General features: G+C 43.2%; 1 protein-coding gene across 1 annotated transcript; it reads right to left on the bottom strand.

The window, feature by feature from the left end:
• Positions 1-9,400: 9,400 nt before the first annotated feature.
• Positions 9,401-12,472, bottom strand: OTUD6A (OTU deubiquitinase 6A). Its single transcript, XM_004000589.4, has one exon. It carries the CDS (start codon positions 11,760-11,762, stop codon positions 10,881-10,883), a length of 882 nt encoding a protein of 293 aa, XP_004000638.3. The 5' UTR covers positions 11,763-12,472; the 3' UTR covers positions 9,401-10,880.
• Positions 12,473-16,883: the final 4,411 nt, after the last annotated feature.

Raw genomic sequence — 16,883 nt, 5'->3', positions numbered from 1 at the left:
GGCCTATCAAACCTCCTTTAGGGCTCCCTTAGCTCCCAGCTCAGACTTGCCATGCCCTGGGGCTTTCTGTGCTTCCCTTCCGGTTCATACCCCACCACCAAGCAAAAACAAACAAACAACAACAGCAACAAAAAAACGACCCTTTTTCATTTTCTAATTTCTCAGGCGAGGTGGAAAGCTTCTAAGTGCCCCATGAGACACTTGAATTACCTGAAAACCTCTTTGAGGTGGTGGTTATCCAGCCTGGGCTTACACACCTCCAATAACACAACCTCACTGCCTTGTGAGATGGTTCTTTATATTGTCAAATACCTCTGATTATTAGCACATTCTTTCTTATGCCAAACCCAAACTGGCTTCTGCCTTATAGTGTTGTGAGGTCACACACCATGTTCAGAGATTTCTGTGTATGCGGGTGTATGAAAAGGAATGAGAGAGACAGGCACAAAGACAGACTGAAAAAGACATGGAGAGAGCTGGAAGGGCCCAGAGAAGGCCTTATGTCGGTGTTTAAAATGGTTTTGGCAAAAGTAATTGAGAAGTAATAAACATATCTAGGGGGCACATTTCCCATTCAAACTGAAGTTGGGGTGTGATGGTTGAGTAAATGTGTATTTGTATAATTGCCCTAGGGAATACCCACTAAAATAAAAAGGAACCAAAAAGATGGGGCACCTAGGTGGCTCAGTTGGTTAAGCACCAACTCTTGATTTTGGCACAGGTCATGATCTTACAGTTCATGAGATAGAGCCCCACGTCGGGCTCTGTGCTGACAGCACAGAACCTGCTGGGGATTCTCTCTCTCCCTCTCTCTCTGCCCCTCTCCCACACGCATGTGCATACGCATCTGCTCTCTCTCTCTCAAAATAAATAAATAAACTTTAAAAAAAGGAGCCAAAAAGAGATAAGAAGACATCTTTCTGAAAGTAGGTATAGGCCATAGAGGCCTAGAACAACCTCTGTATTTTCATATGCAAAATAACTGAAACCAAAGTAAAAACACGACACTAGGAGAAAAATGCATAAGCTACCCTACTCCTCTCTAACTCCCCACCCCCACCCCATGACAAAAGGCCAGTAAACTGTTTTTTTCCATCTCCTTTGTTTTCTATTTGTTGTTCCAAGGGCTAGGTTTTCTTTTCTTTCTTTTTTGTTTTATTAAAAAATCTTCTAAATGGGAACATAGGCATGTTTTGTTTTAGTTGTACTGGTGGTTATTTTTATGATGTTAAGCACCATGCTTAAGCCTATCATTCCCAATTGTTCAACTTCGAAAGTGAAATGGTATCCTTGATTTACCCTCTGAGAAATAAACTTGTCACATGTACTCTTTACCTCCTGATTTTTTGTTCTTCCATCTTTGTCCCTATCTAGTTTAGATAAGTTATGATTGTTTTCACATTGCATACCTTTTCTTCCCAGGACTGTACCTGACTGCCAAAGACTCACTTTCAAAAAGGCCCAGACCCAGTTTCAAGAGTGAATGGGTTATTTCAAACTTTCGAGGAACAGATCACTCCTATGCTACTTAAAATATTCCAGAGCAAGAAGATAAGAAAACTGTCTTAGCTTTTTAAAATTATTTCTTCAATTTTTAGACACAATTTTCTATGTAGAAATTCAACAATATTATGGATAGATGAAATGTGATATATATATACATAATGGAATATTCAGCTTTAAAAAGGAAGGAAATTTGGGGCACCTGGGTGGCTCAGTCGGTTAAGCGTCAGACTTCGGCTCAGGTCATGATCTCACAGTTTGTGGGTTTGAGCCCCGCATTGGGCTCTGTGCTGACAGCTTAGAACCTGGAGCCTGTTTCAGATTCTGTGTCTCCCTCTCTCTCTGCCCCTCCCCTGTTCACGCTCTGTCTCTGTCTCAAGAATAAACATTAAAAATTTTTTTTTAAAAAAAGGAAGGAAATTCTTATGCTACAATGTGGGTGAAAGTTGAGGATATTATGCTCTGTGAAATAAACCAGTCACAAAAGGACAAATATTGTATGATTCCATTTATATGAGGTACCCAGAGTAGTAAGACTGAGAGACAGAAAGTAGAATGTTGGTATGATATATATATCATAAAACTATATATCTGAAATATAAATATATATCTCATAAAAGTTATACACTTATATAAGTGTATATTTATATACATTTTTATATCTATAAAATTTTATAAATATAAATTTAATATAAATCTAAATATTTTATATTTATAAAATTATATATATTATATATAACCTCAAATGTATATGTAATCATAATAAATAAATTCAACCCTATAAAAGTATATAGTTTAAAAGTAAGAGCTCACCATATTTCTCCTTCCACCCACCCATTTTTACCCCACTCCCTACATGAAACAATTCATATGGAAGATTCAAAAATTATTCAACTAGTCTTTACCAAAGATATTTAGGTTGTATCTAGATTTTTGCTTTGACAAACAATGCTGTAGTGAACATCCTTGAAATATAATGTCTTGTAATATGTATATATCTGTAGTATATATCCCTGGATATAGACTTCTAGGTCAAAAGCTATGTGCATTTTATTTAGTGAATTCGGTTTAGATTTATTTATTAATTCATATAGTTCAAAATATCAGACATTCACGAGATTATATGGTGAAAAGCTGCCACCCATTCTTTTCCCCCAGCACCTGGTTCCCCTTCTCAAAAGCAACAAGTATTATCATTTTTAATATATACTTTAGTCATGCACAAGTGAAACTGTGTATTTATATACATAAAAATACAACTGAAAGTGGTTTATGTGCTTTAAATTTGGTAGTTATTGCCAAATTGTCCTCCATAGAGACTGTACCTGTTTGCACACCATCCACAGTGTTTGAGGGTGCCTGTTTATGCATTTCCCCATCAACATATTGTCAAACCTTATTTCTTTGCTAATCGGATGAAAGTGGTATCTCATTAATTTATAATACTGTGAGTAAAACTCATGTTTATTTAGTAAGACCAGGCCACTAGGCCTGTCTCCTCCAGACTCTTCCTACAACTATCTCACCTCTCACATCCACCCCTCAGCTCCACTGAATAGGGAGACACGGTGTTCTTTCACTCCCACCTCCCCTCTCTGGCTTTGTTTTCTGGAAGCTCCTCCTCAGCCTCCCTGATGCCCCAGGTGCGATGAGATGTCATTCCTCTGTGCCTCCTTCCATCACAGCACTGGACAGGCTGCTTTCGGTTTATTTCTGTCTGTTGTCCTGTGTGCCATCTCCACTAGATGGTGAGGGCTGGGACTGGATCTTTTATCTCTCTTTTTCTATTGTTTATCACTTCTATTGTTTATTCTCGTCAGTAAATATGGAATGAATGGATGAATAGATAGCTGGCAGTTGTAGACTGAGGTCACTGGAATGCAGCTGTTCTGTGTGACTGACTGAAAAGATTTACCCTTGTACTATAAGAATGTAATATGTGGAAGGTTGTACTTCAAAGCAGGGGTGAAATGGTGGATTATTCAATAAATGGTTAATTACTATAATTGGGGAAAATCAATGTACATCCTTATCTTACACCCAAGTAATTTACAGATGGGTTTGGTTTGTTAAATATTAAGAGAAAGCATAGGGGTGTCTGGTTGGCTCAGGCAATTAAGCATTCGACTCCTGATCTGAGCTCAGGTCATATTCTCATGGTTTGTGAGATTGAGCTCCGCATTGGGACACTGCCAGTGTAGAGCCTACCTGGAATTCTCTCTCTTCCTCTTTCTCTGCCCCTCCCCTACTTGTTCTCTCCCCCCCCCCAAAATAAATAAATCAACCTAAAAAATAAGAGAAAGCATAAAAATCTGAAGAAAAGAAAAGAATATTGATTCAAACTCAAGATGGGGAACTTTCTAAGCATGATACCAAAAAAGAAACCATAAGATTGATAGGTAGACTCCATTACAATTTTTTAAATTATTTTTTTAAGTTTATTCATTTATTTTGAGAGAGAGAGAGAGAGAGCAGGGGAGGGACAGAGAGAGAGGGAGAGAGAGAATACCAAGCAGGCTCCATACTGCTAGCATGGAGCCCGATGTGAGGCTCGAACCCATGAACTGTGAGATCACGACCTGAACTGAAATCAAGAGTCAGACGCTCAACCGACTGAGCCACCCAGACGCCCCACTCCATTACAATTTTAAACTCAGCATATGCAAAAAGTCAGAAACAAAACTGAAAGGCTAATAAAGTACGAGAAAAAATTTTATAAATATCCAAATGACAACTGGAAAGACCTGTTAAAACTCCATAAGAAAAAGACAAATAGAAAATTAAGCAAAGTTCAGGAATAGGCAATAAAATAAGACTTATTTGCTCTTGCATGAATGAAATGAACATGCTAATAAACACTCAGAGAAATATTTCCCCTCACTAGTAGTCAACAGAGGGTCAACTAACATCACATTTTTCACCTAACAAATTAGCAAAGATGATCATTTTCAGTGTTGGCAACCATATGGGAAAATAACACTCTCATACCCCAAGAGTATAAATTGGTGCAACCTTTCCAGAGGACAATTTACCAGTATGCATGAAAAGACTCCTTTTGACCTAGATCACTTGTAGAAACCCTATCAAAAGGAAATAATGAGAAATATAGACGAAAATTCAGCTACAAGGATATTACAGTGGCATATTGAAGTGAGAAATTGAAAGCAATCTAAATGTCCAACAAAAGAATAGGATAAATTATGGCACATTCACAGGCCAGAATGCAGGCACTAAAACCATCATATTGAAGACTGTTTAAGGACACAGGGAAATGCTTATAATATATTGTTAAGTAGGGAGGAAAAAGTAGCTTGAATATAATGAATGATACCAATTTTTTTTAAATGTGTATCTATGTGTTTGTGTAGGAAAAGCCTAGAAAGAAGATACTGACTGGTGGGGGGGGGAGTCCCTGCATGTAGGCCATCCTGTCCCCAGGAGGGCCCTTGGGGTGAGCTCCAGTGGTTTCTGCTTTCACACTGCAGCCCAGGAAGCTCTGGCTGCAACAGCTGGGGCAGGTAGCCCTGGCAGAAGCTTTGCTTCCACTGTGAGATGTGGGAAGAGGCCAAGGGGCCCCCAAAGTTGCCATAGACAAAATCAAGGCTCTTAGATAAGGATACTAACAGCAGCTAACATTTATTGGGCACTTCACGTGGATTTTCATTTAATGCACTTAACATCCCCAGAGATAATCTCTAATACAGGTTTTAATTTTCCCATATTATGGATGAGGAAACTGAGGCCCAGAAGGATTAGGTGACTGATCCAAGTCACAAGGCTAGGAAGTAGGTAGATGAGCTGAGCTTCAAACCCAGATAAATACATGCACCTTATATTTGGCTGCTATGGCAAGAGGGGGAGGGCATGACAGAGAGCAAAAGAAAAATAGTAAATGAATGAAAGTTGCTTCCGGAATTGGATCCCCTTGGGAACAATGCTCATGGCTTTTGCACATGAAATTGCCCAGAACAGTCAGTGTCTTCAGTGATTGTGGTCACACAAATGGAACAGACCGTACATGCCTCATGTCCTAGCAGATCCCACAATGAAGACTCTCTCTTGGTTTGTGCTCTGTGGGCCTGTTTAGGATCTGGCCTGGGAAAACTCCCCTCCTCCTCTACAGGCCGTGTCAGATTTTAAGGGTTCCCAAGATAGGAACAGTTATTTCTCTATTCAGGGATAGCTTGTAAAATGGGACTCGGCTGTCTTTATTTAGTACCTTCTGCCACAAAATTCTTTGGGCAGCACCAACCCTCCCTCCCCACTCCCAGCAAGGCCCACATCATCCAGGAGTGCCTGCTTTCCCAGACAGGGCCCTTGCCCAGCCCGTGCTGCAGTGCTCAGCCAGCGTACCCTTTCACCTCAACCCATCCCCATCCCATCCGGTAACCCCCTACTTTATACACAGAGAACTCTCCAGTATCCTTTCCCTAGCAAGTATCTCCTCCCCTAGCAAGGTCCCACTCCTTAGCCCTTCCTCCTTCAAGAGCCAGGAATCCTTTTTTTTACCCTATATTAATTTATACTGTATATCAGCCAAGCCCCTGGTCCTCGTCACCAGCCTATTCCCCGTTCCTCACCCAGGTCCACTTCCCTAACCTTGTTTGTCCCATCAATACCCCCTTAGAGCTAGGTCCCCTTTTCTAGGTAGTCCTCCTTCCCCATGTTATGCAGCCTGCTCCAGCAGATTACCCCTCCCCCATCAGAAGCCCTTAACCTACCTACAGTGTAGAACCCAGCCATGCCTTCTTTTTCTCAGCCAGGTCCCCTCACTTGGTCAGGCTCTCTTCATCTACTTATGCCTTCCTCCCCAACTAAGGCCCCTTCCCCAGCCACGGTCAGGTCCCCAGGCGGGCTCCCTTTCCCTGCTAGGCAGGCTTCCCCTACACCTACCTACACCCACCCACACCCACCCCCTCTGCAACTGAGCCACATTCCCAGCCAGTATCCCCATCTGCAGCAACCCTCCCTGGGCCCCATGCCCCAGCTAGTTATTCCTCCTTAGCCTGTGCCCAGCTTTTCCCTCTTCAGCTGGATCACTTTTCCAAGGAGCTGCCCCTTCACTGGCCTTTCAGAGCCCGTTCCTCCTTCCCCAGCCAAACATCCTCCTCTTGAAGCTCTGAATCACCTTTCAAGTCCCTCCCCAGCTATGTGACCTTTCCCTGCCAAGACCCTTTCACCAGCAGGTGCCCCCATGCTGAACCAAGTCTCCTTCTCCAGATAGGAGCTCTTTCCCAGCCAGACTCCTCCCCCCCAGCCAGGGTCTTTTCACTGAAGGACCCACATCCTCTTCCTCAGTCTATGCTCATCTTCCCAGACAAGCCTCTTCTCCAGTAAGGCCCCCTTCCTCAGCCAAGTCCCTTCTCTAGCTTATTCTTCCTCCTTGGCCAGACCTCCTCTCATCCCTATCCTGTGCCCCCCTCCTCAGCTAGGTCCCTTTTCTCAACCATGTGCCCTCCCTCAGCCATGACCTCCGTCAGGGCACATGCCTTCATTAGAAGGCAGAATCCCTTTCCTAGCAGGCTCCTCCACCTGCTAGGTCCCCTCTCCTAGCTAGGTCCACTAGCCTGCCTACTATTCCTTGCCCAGTTTATGTGGTTCTCAGCATTCAAACCTCTCCCACCACCAGCTTCCTTTCTTAGTCTGTCTGTACCTCTCCAGGTAGATCTCCCCCAGGTTCTATTCCCCTGCCAGAGCCCTCCCCAGTCAGGCCAGCCTTCCCTGCCAGGGTATTTTCACCCCCCCCCCCCCAGTGCTCCCTATTCCAACCAGTCTCTTGTCCTCAGCTTATGTCACCCTATCATGCCTATGCTCCCTTTACAAGACAGGCACATTCCTCATCTAGGTCCCTTCCCCAGCTGATGTCCTACTCCCCAGCTTATGCCTACTTTCCCAGCCAGATTTCTTTCCCTGGCTGGGTGTCTTTCCCCAGGCTTTCCCCACTTTAACAGTCAAGAACTCCTTTATTATCCTTTGCCCCCCAACTCAGCTAGGTCTCCTTCCCTTGACCAGCCTCTCCCCCTTAGCCCCTTCCTGGACAAACCTACTTCCCTACCGTGTGCCCCAGTCCAAAGGCAGGTTCCCTTGCCTACTCCTGTCCCTTTCCCCTGCCTGTTCCCTTTTCCCCAAGATATTCCTCCTTGCCCTGCCGGGTCTACTCTCCAGATAAACATGCATTCCTGGCCTGGCATCATTTGGCCACCTAAGCCCCTATTCCCAGGCCTCCTTTCCCAGCTAGTGCTCCCCAGACATCTCCCCAGTACCAGCCAGCCTCCCTTCCCCTTCCAGGACCTCTTCCACACCATATGTCCCTTCTCCAGCCTGTGTCCCTTACTATCTAAGCTCTCTTCCCCATCTAGGCCCAATTTCCCAGCAAGGACCCCCTCTGCTGCCTCTACCCCCTTCTGGGGCAGGTCCCTTTTCCCAGCCACACCCCTTCTCAAGCTGGGTCCCCCTCCCAGCCTGGTCCCTTTCTCCAGCCTCGTGCAACTTTCTAAGCCTGGTGGCTCCTTCATCAGCCAGGTTTCTTTCTCTGTCCAGTCCTCCCCCAATCAGACCCTGTTTCCTAGTCAATGCCTCTTTCCCCAAGAAGGCCCCTTTTCCTTCCAGACCCCTTTCCCAGGCAAGTGTCTCTCCCTTGGATAGGCAGCCTGGCCCAGCCATTTCCCCATCCAACAGCCATAGACCCCTTTATCATCCAGTGTGCCCTTCCAAACAGGCCTCTTGCCCCAATGGGCAGTCCCTTCACCAGTCTATTCCTCCTTCCAGTGTGTCCTTCCCCACCCAGCCTCCTTTTCAGTCCTATTCTCGCTCCTTACCCTGATCCCTTCCCCAGAATGTGACCTAGTTCCCAGCCAGCTTCCCTTCTCCTCCCTGTACAACCCACCTCAGCTGGGCCACCTTCTCCTACCAGAAGCCCTTCACTAGCCTATGCTCCTGATGACAGCCTGGACCACTAGGGAAGTGGAATCCTCCTGCAGCCCAGGCACACTTCCCCAGCTTGTGTCCCCCTACCCATCAAGGTCCCCTACCCTAGCCAGCCCCTTCCCCTACCCAATGCAGCTCATCCCAGTGGAGCACCCTTCCCATTTCTAGAGCCCGTTACCAGCCTCTACCTATGTCCCCACTCAGGTCCCGCTCACCCACCTGTGCCCTATACCCCATGCAGCTTCCCTCCTCTACCCAGGCCTATGCTTTGCCAGCTAGTCCCCTTCCTCAGCCTCTGCCCCTTTCCCCTGCCATGTCCCATTCTTCCTCCTAGGCTGACCCCTTCCCCAATTATCACCCTCCTTCCCAGCCAGGCACCCTTCTATAGGTTATGCCTCCCTTCTGGGCCTTGTCTCCCTTCCACAGCCAGGATTTTCACCCTTATAAAAGGCCTTCTTGTTACAATGCACCCCAATCCCTGGTTTTCTCAGGGGCCCTCCTCTCCTCAGCTAGCTGGCCATGTGAAACTTATCTGATGCACATTTATACAGTGAGCTATCTGGTAGGATTTCCCTATTTGCATTTTGGGACCCCTCCCCCCAAACAGTGGTACTTCTTTCCCTTCTGCAATGTAGCCCTGGATCGGTGAGTTTTGGGAAGTGGGAGTTCTTTTTCATGCATAGCAATGAGAACATCCCTAAACAAAACCATTTCATGATGTTTTTCACCAAGTGAAACATCAAATCAGGGCAGCCTCTAGATAAAGCTCCTCCCTAAATCCTTTTCTGGGAAACACTCCACTCCAGGCTGCCACCAAGACCTTGGGCCAGGCCTCTTCTCCAAAGTCTCATCTGTCTCCCAACTCCTCTCCCTAACCCTCAAGGATTCCTCTGCTGAAGTAAATCCTGGGATGCAAACTCTATGTAAACTAAGTCAGCTACACAAAAATAGAGAACCAGATATTTTTAAAACTTTTATTTTTAAAACAAGCTGCATAATATTTAAAAAATTCTTTTGAATTTATATATTTTGTTTTACAACATTTGCTGTGTACAATAAATTTTTTCAATGAATTTAAGTAAACTCACTGAAATACAGGATCTCAAGATTTAAAACATTGTAAGTTGTTTATTGCAAATCATTTCACTTATACTATTCTATTAGCAAATTCAAGATATCAATGAGCCTCAACCAACAAAAGATACCAACAAAAGTATCTTGCTCACTTTTTTTGCCTCATGCCAGTTGTAGATGTAACAAAATGTATCAACTATTTTTACTTCTTAAAATCTTCTAAAAAAGTTTTCTATCTCTAAGAATTAAGGAAAACATGCTAAGTTCAGATCTTTCAAACTTTATACCACTTGTAGACACAGCAAACTGGATCAACTATTTGAAATAAAGTTGTATCTTTTTATGTCACAGACTAAAGAAAACTTACTGGTTCAGATCTCAGCCTTGTAGTAAGTTAAGCTACTTATCAGTATGTCTCCTTTTGCTTCATATTTGGTGTAGACACAATGAAATGGATCAACTACTTGAATGAAGTCATATCCCTTCCTATCTTTAATAAAGGAAATTAAATTGATATCTTTCGCATCTTAGAGCAAACCTTATCTAACCTGCCAATTTTTGTAAATTTAATTATTTAACTTCTATGTTTAGCACTTACATTTAATTTCTAAGTTTAACAAACGCTTTAAGTAGAATTTAGCAAATACCTAAATAACTAAAATTAATTGGGAACCACACAAGTTTGTATGGAAAAAAAACAAAGCAAAATACTAGAGGAGCTCTTATCCATAACTTGAGACATCTCCAGAAGAGCCCAGCTGGGCTCTAAAAAGTAACCGTCAAAATAGACCAGGATACATTTTTTCCCAAAGAACTAGTAAGCAAAAGGCATTCACAAAGCATTTCGATCACAGAAACTCCAACTTTATCTAAGTAATCCAATATAATACATTCATGGGACAATCTGAAGATCCTGAGCTCCACTGCTTTTTCCCAAGTTAAGAAGGCATCAAACCAAATTTCTATTTTTATCTCAAAGGTAAGTGCAACGCGAACAATTCTCACTGGTAAGGGAGGCGAAGCCCCCTAAGGGCGAGAGGCGGTTCAACTTTAGCAAACCTACTCCCTCCCCTTGGGTAGAACAATACAGATATTATATTACCCGTGTGCTGAGCCTCCCCGCCCCCCTACCCCTCAAAAGCAACACAAGGGTGAGAGAAGAAAGAACTGCCAGGTAGGAGAGCGCGGGCGTGGGGGTGGGGGAGGGGAGGGAGAGAGGTGTTCGACATTCGAGTGAAACGAACCAAGAAAAAAACCGAGAAAACCGAAGGCAAAAAAAAAAAAAAACAAAAACAAAAAAAAAACGGAGCCTACTGGGGAGGTGCGGCGGTGGCTTCGGCTCCGGCTCCAGTGGCCACGGCAGCTGGCGCGGGGGCCTAGAAGAGCCGCGGTGCCGCGCCCCCGACGGCGCCGGCCTCCAGCGACCTCACCGAGTTGTAGTGCTCCCCGAGGTTGCAGGTGTAGTGCAAGTAGACGAGGGTGAGCGGCTTCCTGGTATACTCCTTCCCAATGACGATGATGGGCGATTCGGCCTGGATCACCTCGATGGGGGTCTGCAGGACGTGCGAGAGGGCCCTCAGCTCCAGCTGGCTTCCCCACAACGACTTGCGCACGATGTCGTCGCAGTAGCTCAAGAAGTCATCGCGGCTGTAGGCGTCGCCAGTTTCGGGGTCACTGAAGAAGGGCAGAAAGTCGTCGACGTGCTTGCGCATGTACAGGGCGGTGCGGTTCCGCAGGCTCTCCACGGTCACGGAGAACACCAGCTGGTCTTGGATGGCGCGGTACATGCAGTGGCGGTCGGCCGGGATGTCCTTCATCTCCAGGTTCTTGGGTCCCAGTATGGCGGCGAGCTTCTCCTCCTCTTCACGGCGGAAGCTGGCCAGATGCTCCATCTCCACCTCGGCGATGCTCCCCTGGCGCTCTCTCTGGAGGGCCGCCCTTCTTTCGCGCCTTTTCTGTGCCCTCGACACGCTGGGAGGCCGGTTCTCAAGATCCATCTTGGCAAGATCTTCTGTGATGGAATCGAGGTTGCCGTTACCGTTATCAGGGCAACTCTCTTGGAACCTCTCCATTTCCTGCCGGTGCTTCTGCTCCATCTCAGCCTCGAGGCGGGCCACGTCTAGGAGCAACTGCTTTCTTCTCTTCTTGTCGCTCTTGGGGACCGAGTTCTTCATGCCCTGGATGCGGGCCTGAAGCTCTTCCTTCTCGAGAAGGTGGCGTCGTATCATCCGCTCTTGCTCTCTCTGAGAATCTTCCATGATGTTTAACGGCAGCTGAGACTCGAAGTTTGGTGGTAGCTGAAGTACCAGCTACACTTAAAACTAACAGCTCAAGAGACGGAGCACGCTATGGGTCCTTACGTCCTCAGCCTCGCCCAATTGCTGCACTTGGCTCTCTTCACCAGCTGGTTGCCCCACCCTATTCACGTCCCTGTCATTGGCTACTGTCTCCCCACGGCCACGCCCCCTTGAGAACGTTTGGCACTAGGATTGGCTGTTGAGAGCCCCTAAACACGCCCCCGTTAGACCCCGTAGCAACCGTTTTTTTCTGCTTTTAGCATGGCCCCAAATCCCATGCCTAAAATCTCGCTTTTGAATACGTGCAGCAATTAGTCTTGTAGAATTGTTAACGGACTCTCACTCCCTACTTCATTTCCAAACCTGAACACAGTTTAGACACTGGTCAGGCTTGAATCATGTGACAAATACTATCCCACTGGAGAAATGTGCTCTGACGATGGACTTCCCATCACTCCTAGTGTTCAGATGGCAATGCTGCCTTCTCGTTTTTTCAGGTTCCTTGAATGGTGAACCTTTACATTTCCCTATGTTCCTGGGAACACAGACTCCTCTCATGTTAGGTCTCACAGTAATTCACACTGTCCCATCTCAGTGTAGGAAGGCAACAGCCACAATTCTTTTTTTTCCCAATGTTTATTGATTTTGAGAGAGAAAGAGAGAGGGCTGAAGGGGCAGAGAGAGAGAGAGAGAGAGAGAGAATCACAAGTAGGCTCTGCACCATCAGCACGGAACCCCATGTGGGGCTCAAAAATCACCAACCCTGAGATCATGACCTGGGTGGAAATCAAGAGTCCCACCCTTAACTGACTGAGCCACCCAGGCGCCCGTATGAAACATAACAGCTGGCATTCATTGAGGCACTCCTGATGATTTTGAATCTCTAAAAGTTCTAAAACATAAAATAAAATATAAAATAAATATAAACCCTAAGCTATTCCAAATATGCTCTCATCCTGCCCCAATCTGGTCACCTGTATCTTGAATTCTGAACCAGGAAGACCCTTGAGACCCACCCCCTCCATACCTTTTTACAAATGAGGCAAGTATTTGTCCAAGTTGTTGTGTATATTAAATTTCACACCTTTTAATGTTTTTTTTGAGAGAGAGGCCACAAGTAAGCAAGGAGCAGAGAGACAGGGTGAGAGAGAGAGAGAGAGAGAGAAGCAGGGCTCACCCGAAGTGGGGCTCATGCTCACTCGAAGTGGGACTCAACTCAGGAAATGTAGGATCATGACCTGAGCTGAAGTCAGACGATTAACCAGCTGAGCCACCCAGGCGCCCCTAAGTTTTTGCTTTATTTTATTTTTTAACTTAAATTTTAGTTAGCCAACATACAGTGCAATATTGGTTTCAGGAGTAGAATTCAGTGATTCATCACTTATATACAACACCCAGTGCTCATCACAACTCATGCCCTGCTTAATACCCATCACCCATCTAGCCTATCACCCCAACCTCCCTCCATCAACCCTCAATGTGTTCTCTATTGTTAAGAGTTTTTTGTGGTTTATTTCCCTTTCTCCTCTTTCATCTGCCTTCCCATGTGTTCATCAGTTTTGTTTCTTAAATTCCACATATGAGTGAATTCATATGATATTTTTCTTTCTCTGCCTGACTTATTTTGCTTAGCATAATACCTGCTAGCTCCATCCATGTCTTTGCAAATAGCAAGATTTCATTCCTTTTGATAGCTGAATAATATTCCATTGTATATGTGTACCACAACTTCTTTATCCATTCATTAGTTGATAGACATTTGGGGTCTCTCCATACTTTGGCTATTGTTGATAATGCTGCTATAAACATTGGGGTGAATGTACTCCTTTGAATCCATATTTTTGTATCCTCTGTGTAAATACATAATAGTACAATTGGTGGATCATGGGGTAGTTCTATTTTTAGTTTCTTGAGGAACCTCCATACTGTTCTCCAGAGTGGCTGCACCATTTTGAATTCCCACCAACAGTGTAAGAGTGTTCCCCTTTCTCCACATCCTCGCCAACACTTGTTGTTTCTTGTATTGTTAATTTTAGACATTCTGACAGGTGTGAGGTGGTATCTCATCGTGGTTTTTATTTATATTTCCCTGATGATGAGTGATATAGAGCATCTTTTCATGTGTCTGTTAGCCATCTGGAAAAGTGTTTATATATGTCTTCTGCTCGTTTCTTAACTGGATTATTTCTTCTTCGGTGTTAAGTTTGAGAAATTCTTTATAGATTTTGGATACTAAACCTTTATCAGATAAGTCATTTGCAAATATCTTCTCCCATTCCATGGGCTGCCTTTTAGTTTTGTTGATTGTTTCCTTCACTGTGTAGAAGCTTTTTTCTGGATAAAGTCCCAATAGTTCATCCATGCTTTTGTTTCCCTTGCCTTCAGCGATGTGTCCAGTAAGAAGGTGTTCTGACAGAGGTGAAAGAGGTTGCAAAATCCTCTAGGATTTTGATGGTTTCCTGTCTCACATTTAGGTCTTTGAGCCATTTTGAATTTATTTTTGTGTATGGTATAGGAAAGTGGTCCAGTTTCATTCTTTTGCATGTCGCCATCCAGTTTTCCCAACACCTAACACTTGTTGAAGATACTTTTCATAGTATTCTCTTATAATTATTGGTATTTCTGTTGTGTTAGTTGTGATCACTCCTTTTTATTGCTAAGTGGTAGTCCATGATATGAATATATTGTAGTGTGTTTAACCATTCACCTGTTGAAGACATCTTGGTTGTTTCCAGTTTGGGGTTACTGTGAATAAACCTGCTATAAACATTTGTGTACAGGTTTTTGTGTGAACATGTCTTTATTTCTCTGGGGAAAATGCCCAAGAGTGCAATTGCTGAGTCATATATTTTTTAATTAATTTATTTTTGAATTTACATCCAAATTAGTTAGCACATGGTGCAACAATGATTTCAGGAGTAGATTCCTTAAGTCCCTTACCCATTTAGTCCATCCCTCCTCCCACAACCCCTCCAGCAACCCTCTGTTCTCTATATTTAAGAGTCTCTTATGTTTTGTCCCCCTCCCTGTTTTTATATTATTTTTGCTTCCTTTCCTTTATGTTCATCTGTTTTGTATCTTTAAGATACGTCTTTCTCTGACTAATTTCACTTAGCATAATACCCTCTAGTTCCATCCATGTAGTTGCAAATGGCAAGATTTCATTCTTTTTGATTGCCGAGTAATACTCCATTGTATATATATATACCACATCTTCTTTACCCATTCATCCATCAATGGACATTTGGGCTCTTTCCATACTTTGGCTATTGTTTATAGTGTTGGTATAAACATTGGGGTGCATGTGCTCCTTTGAAACAGCATACCTATATCCTTTGGATAAATATGTAGTAGTATAATTGTTGGGTCATAAGGTAGTTCTATTTTTAATTTTTTGAGGAACCTCCATACTGTTTTCCAGAATGGCTGCACCAGTTTGTATCCCCTGCTTGGTTATATTTTAAGGGTATTTTAATTTTTTAAGACACTATTTTCCAGAGTGGCTGTACCATTATACATTTCCACCAGCAGTATATGAGGAATCCAGTTTTTCTACATTCTCACCAGCATTTGGTGTTGTCATTATTTTTTATTTTAGTCATTCTGATGCCTGTGTAGTGACATCTCACTGTGGTTTTAACTTTGATTTCCCTACTGGCTAATCATGTTCATTTTTGCATGTGCTCACTTGCCATCTGTACCATATCTTCTTGGGTAAAATATTTATGTCATTTGTCATAATTGGAATGTTTTTTACATTTGAGCTTTGAGAGCTATTTATATATTATAGATACTAGTTCTTTGTTGTATATGTGGTTGGCAAATATTTTGTATCACACTGTGACTTGTCTTTTACATCATTTTACCTGCTGTTTCTCAGAGCAAATGCTTTATATTTTGATGACGTCCTATTTATCAATTTTTCCTCCTCTGGGTCATGTTTTTGGTGTCAAGAACTCTTTGTCTAACTGTAGATCCCAAAGATTTTGTTCCTGTCTTTTACTCAAAGATTTATAACTTTAGGTTGTAAATTTAAATATGTGATCTACTTTGTGTTTATTTTTGTGTACTTTTTGAGGCTTAGGTCTCAGTTTGTTCTTTCGCCTGTGGTTGTTCAGTTGCTCCAGCATCATTTGTTGGAAAGGCTATGCTTCCTCCATTGAACTGATTTTGCACCTTTGTCAAAAGTCACAAGTTTTGATATATTGTATTTCCATTCTCATTCTGTTCAATATATGTTTTGGATTCCCTTGAGACTCTTTGGCCTGTGGGTTATTCAGGAGTGAATGATTAGTTTCCAAGTGTTTGCAGATTTTCCTGTTATCTTTCTGATTTTGATTTCTACTTTGATTCCTTTGTGTTTGGAGAACATATGCATTTAAACACAGTTCATTTACATTTGTTAGTTTGGGGGCACCTGGGTGGCTCAGTCCGTGGAGCATGTGACTCTTCATCTTGGGGTTGTGAGTTTAAGCCCCATGTTGGGCATAGAGCTTACTTAAAAAAATAATATAAATTTGTTGGGGTTTGTTCATGACAAAGAACATGTTCTATCTTGATATATGTTCCATGGGCACTTGAAAAGAATGTGTATTCTGCTGTGGTTGAGTGACATGTTCTATAAATGTTTTTCAGATCACATTGGTTGATAGTGTTGTTGACTTCTATATCCTTCCTGATCTTCTGTCCAATTCTGTTATCATTGACAGAGGAATGTTGGATGTCTCCCACTGTAATTGTGGCTTTTTCTATTTCTCCTTTCAGTTCTATCAGGTTTTGCATCATGTATTTTGCACCTCTGTTGCAAATTCCAAATACCTAGGATTGCTTTGTCTTTTTGGTAGATTCACTCCTTTCATCATTATGTACCGCCCCTCTCTGTCTTTGGTAATTTTCTTTGCTCTAACATCTACTTTATTTGATATTAATCAAATCCTTTTTATTTATTAATGTTTGCATGATATATATTTCCATACTTTTACTCTCAACCTCTCAATATTATTTTACTTGAAGTGTATTTTTTGTAGATAACATGGAATTGGGTCATGTTTTTAAATCCATTCTGCCAAGCTCTGTTTTTCA

Source organism: Felis catus, chromosome X (genome assembly GCF_018350175.1).
Source record: "Felis catus isolate Fca126 chromosome X, F.catus_Fca126_mat1.0, whole genome shotgun sequence".
NCBI classification, from domain to species: domain Eukaryota; kingdom Metazoa; phylum Chordata; class Mammalia; order Carnivora; family Felidae; genus Felis; species Felis catus.
Note: the sequence above shows the minus strand (reverse complement) of the source record. Positions and strands in the feature narration are given on the sequence as shown.

Bases quoted from the DNA above. Each gene is read 5' to 3' on its own strand.
- OTUD6A (XM_004000589.4), bottom strand. From the start codon at position 11,762: ATGGAAGATTCTCAGAGAGAGCAAGAGCGGATGATACGACGCCACCTT.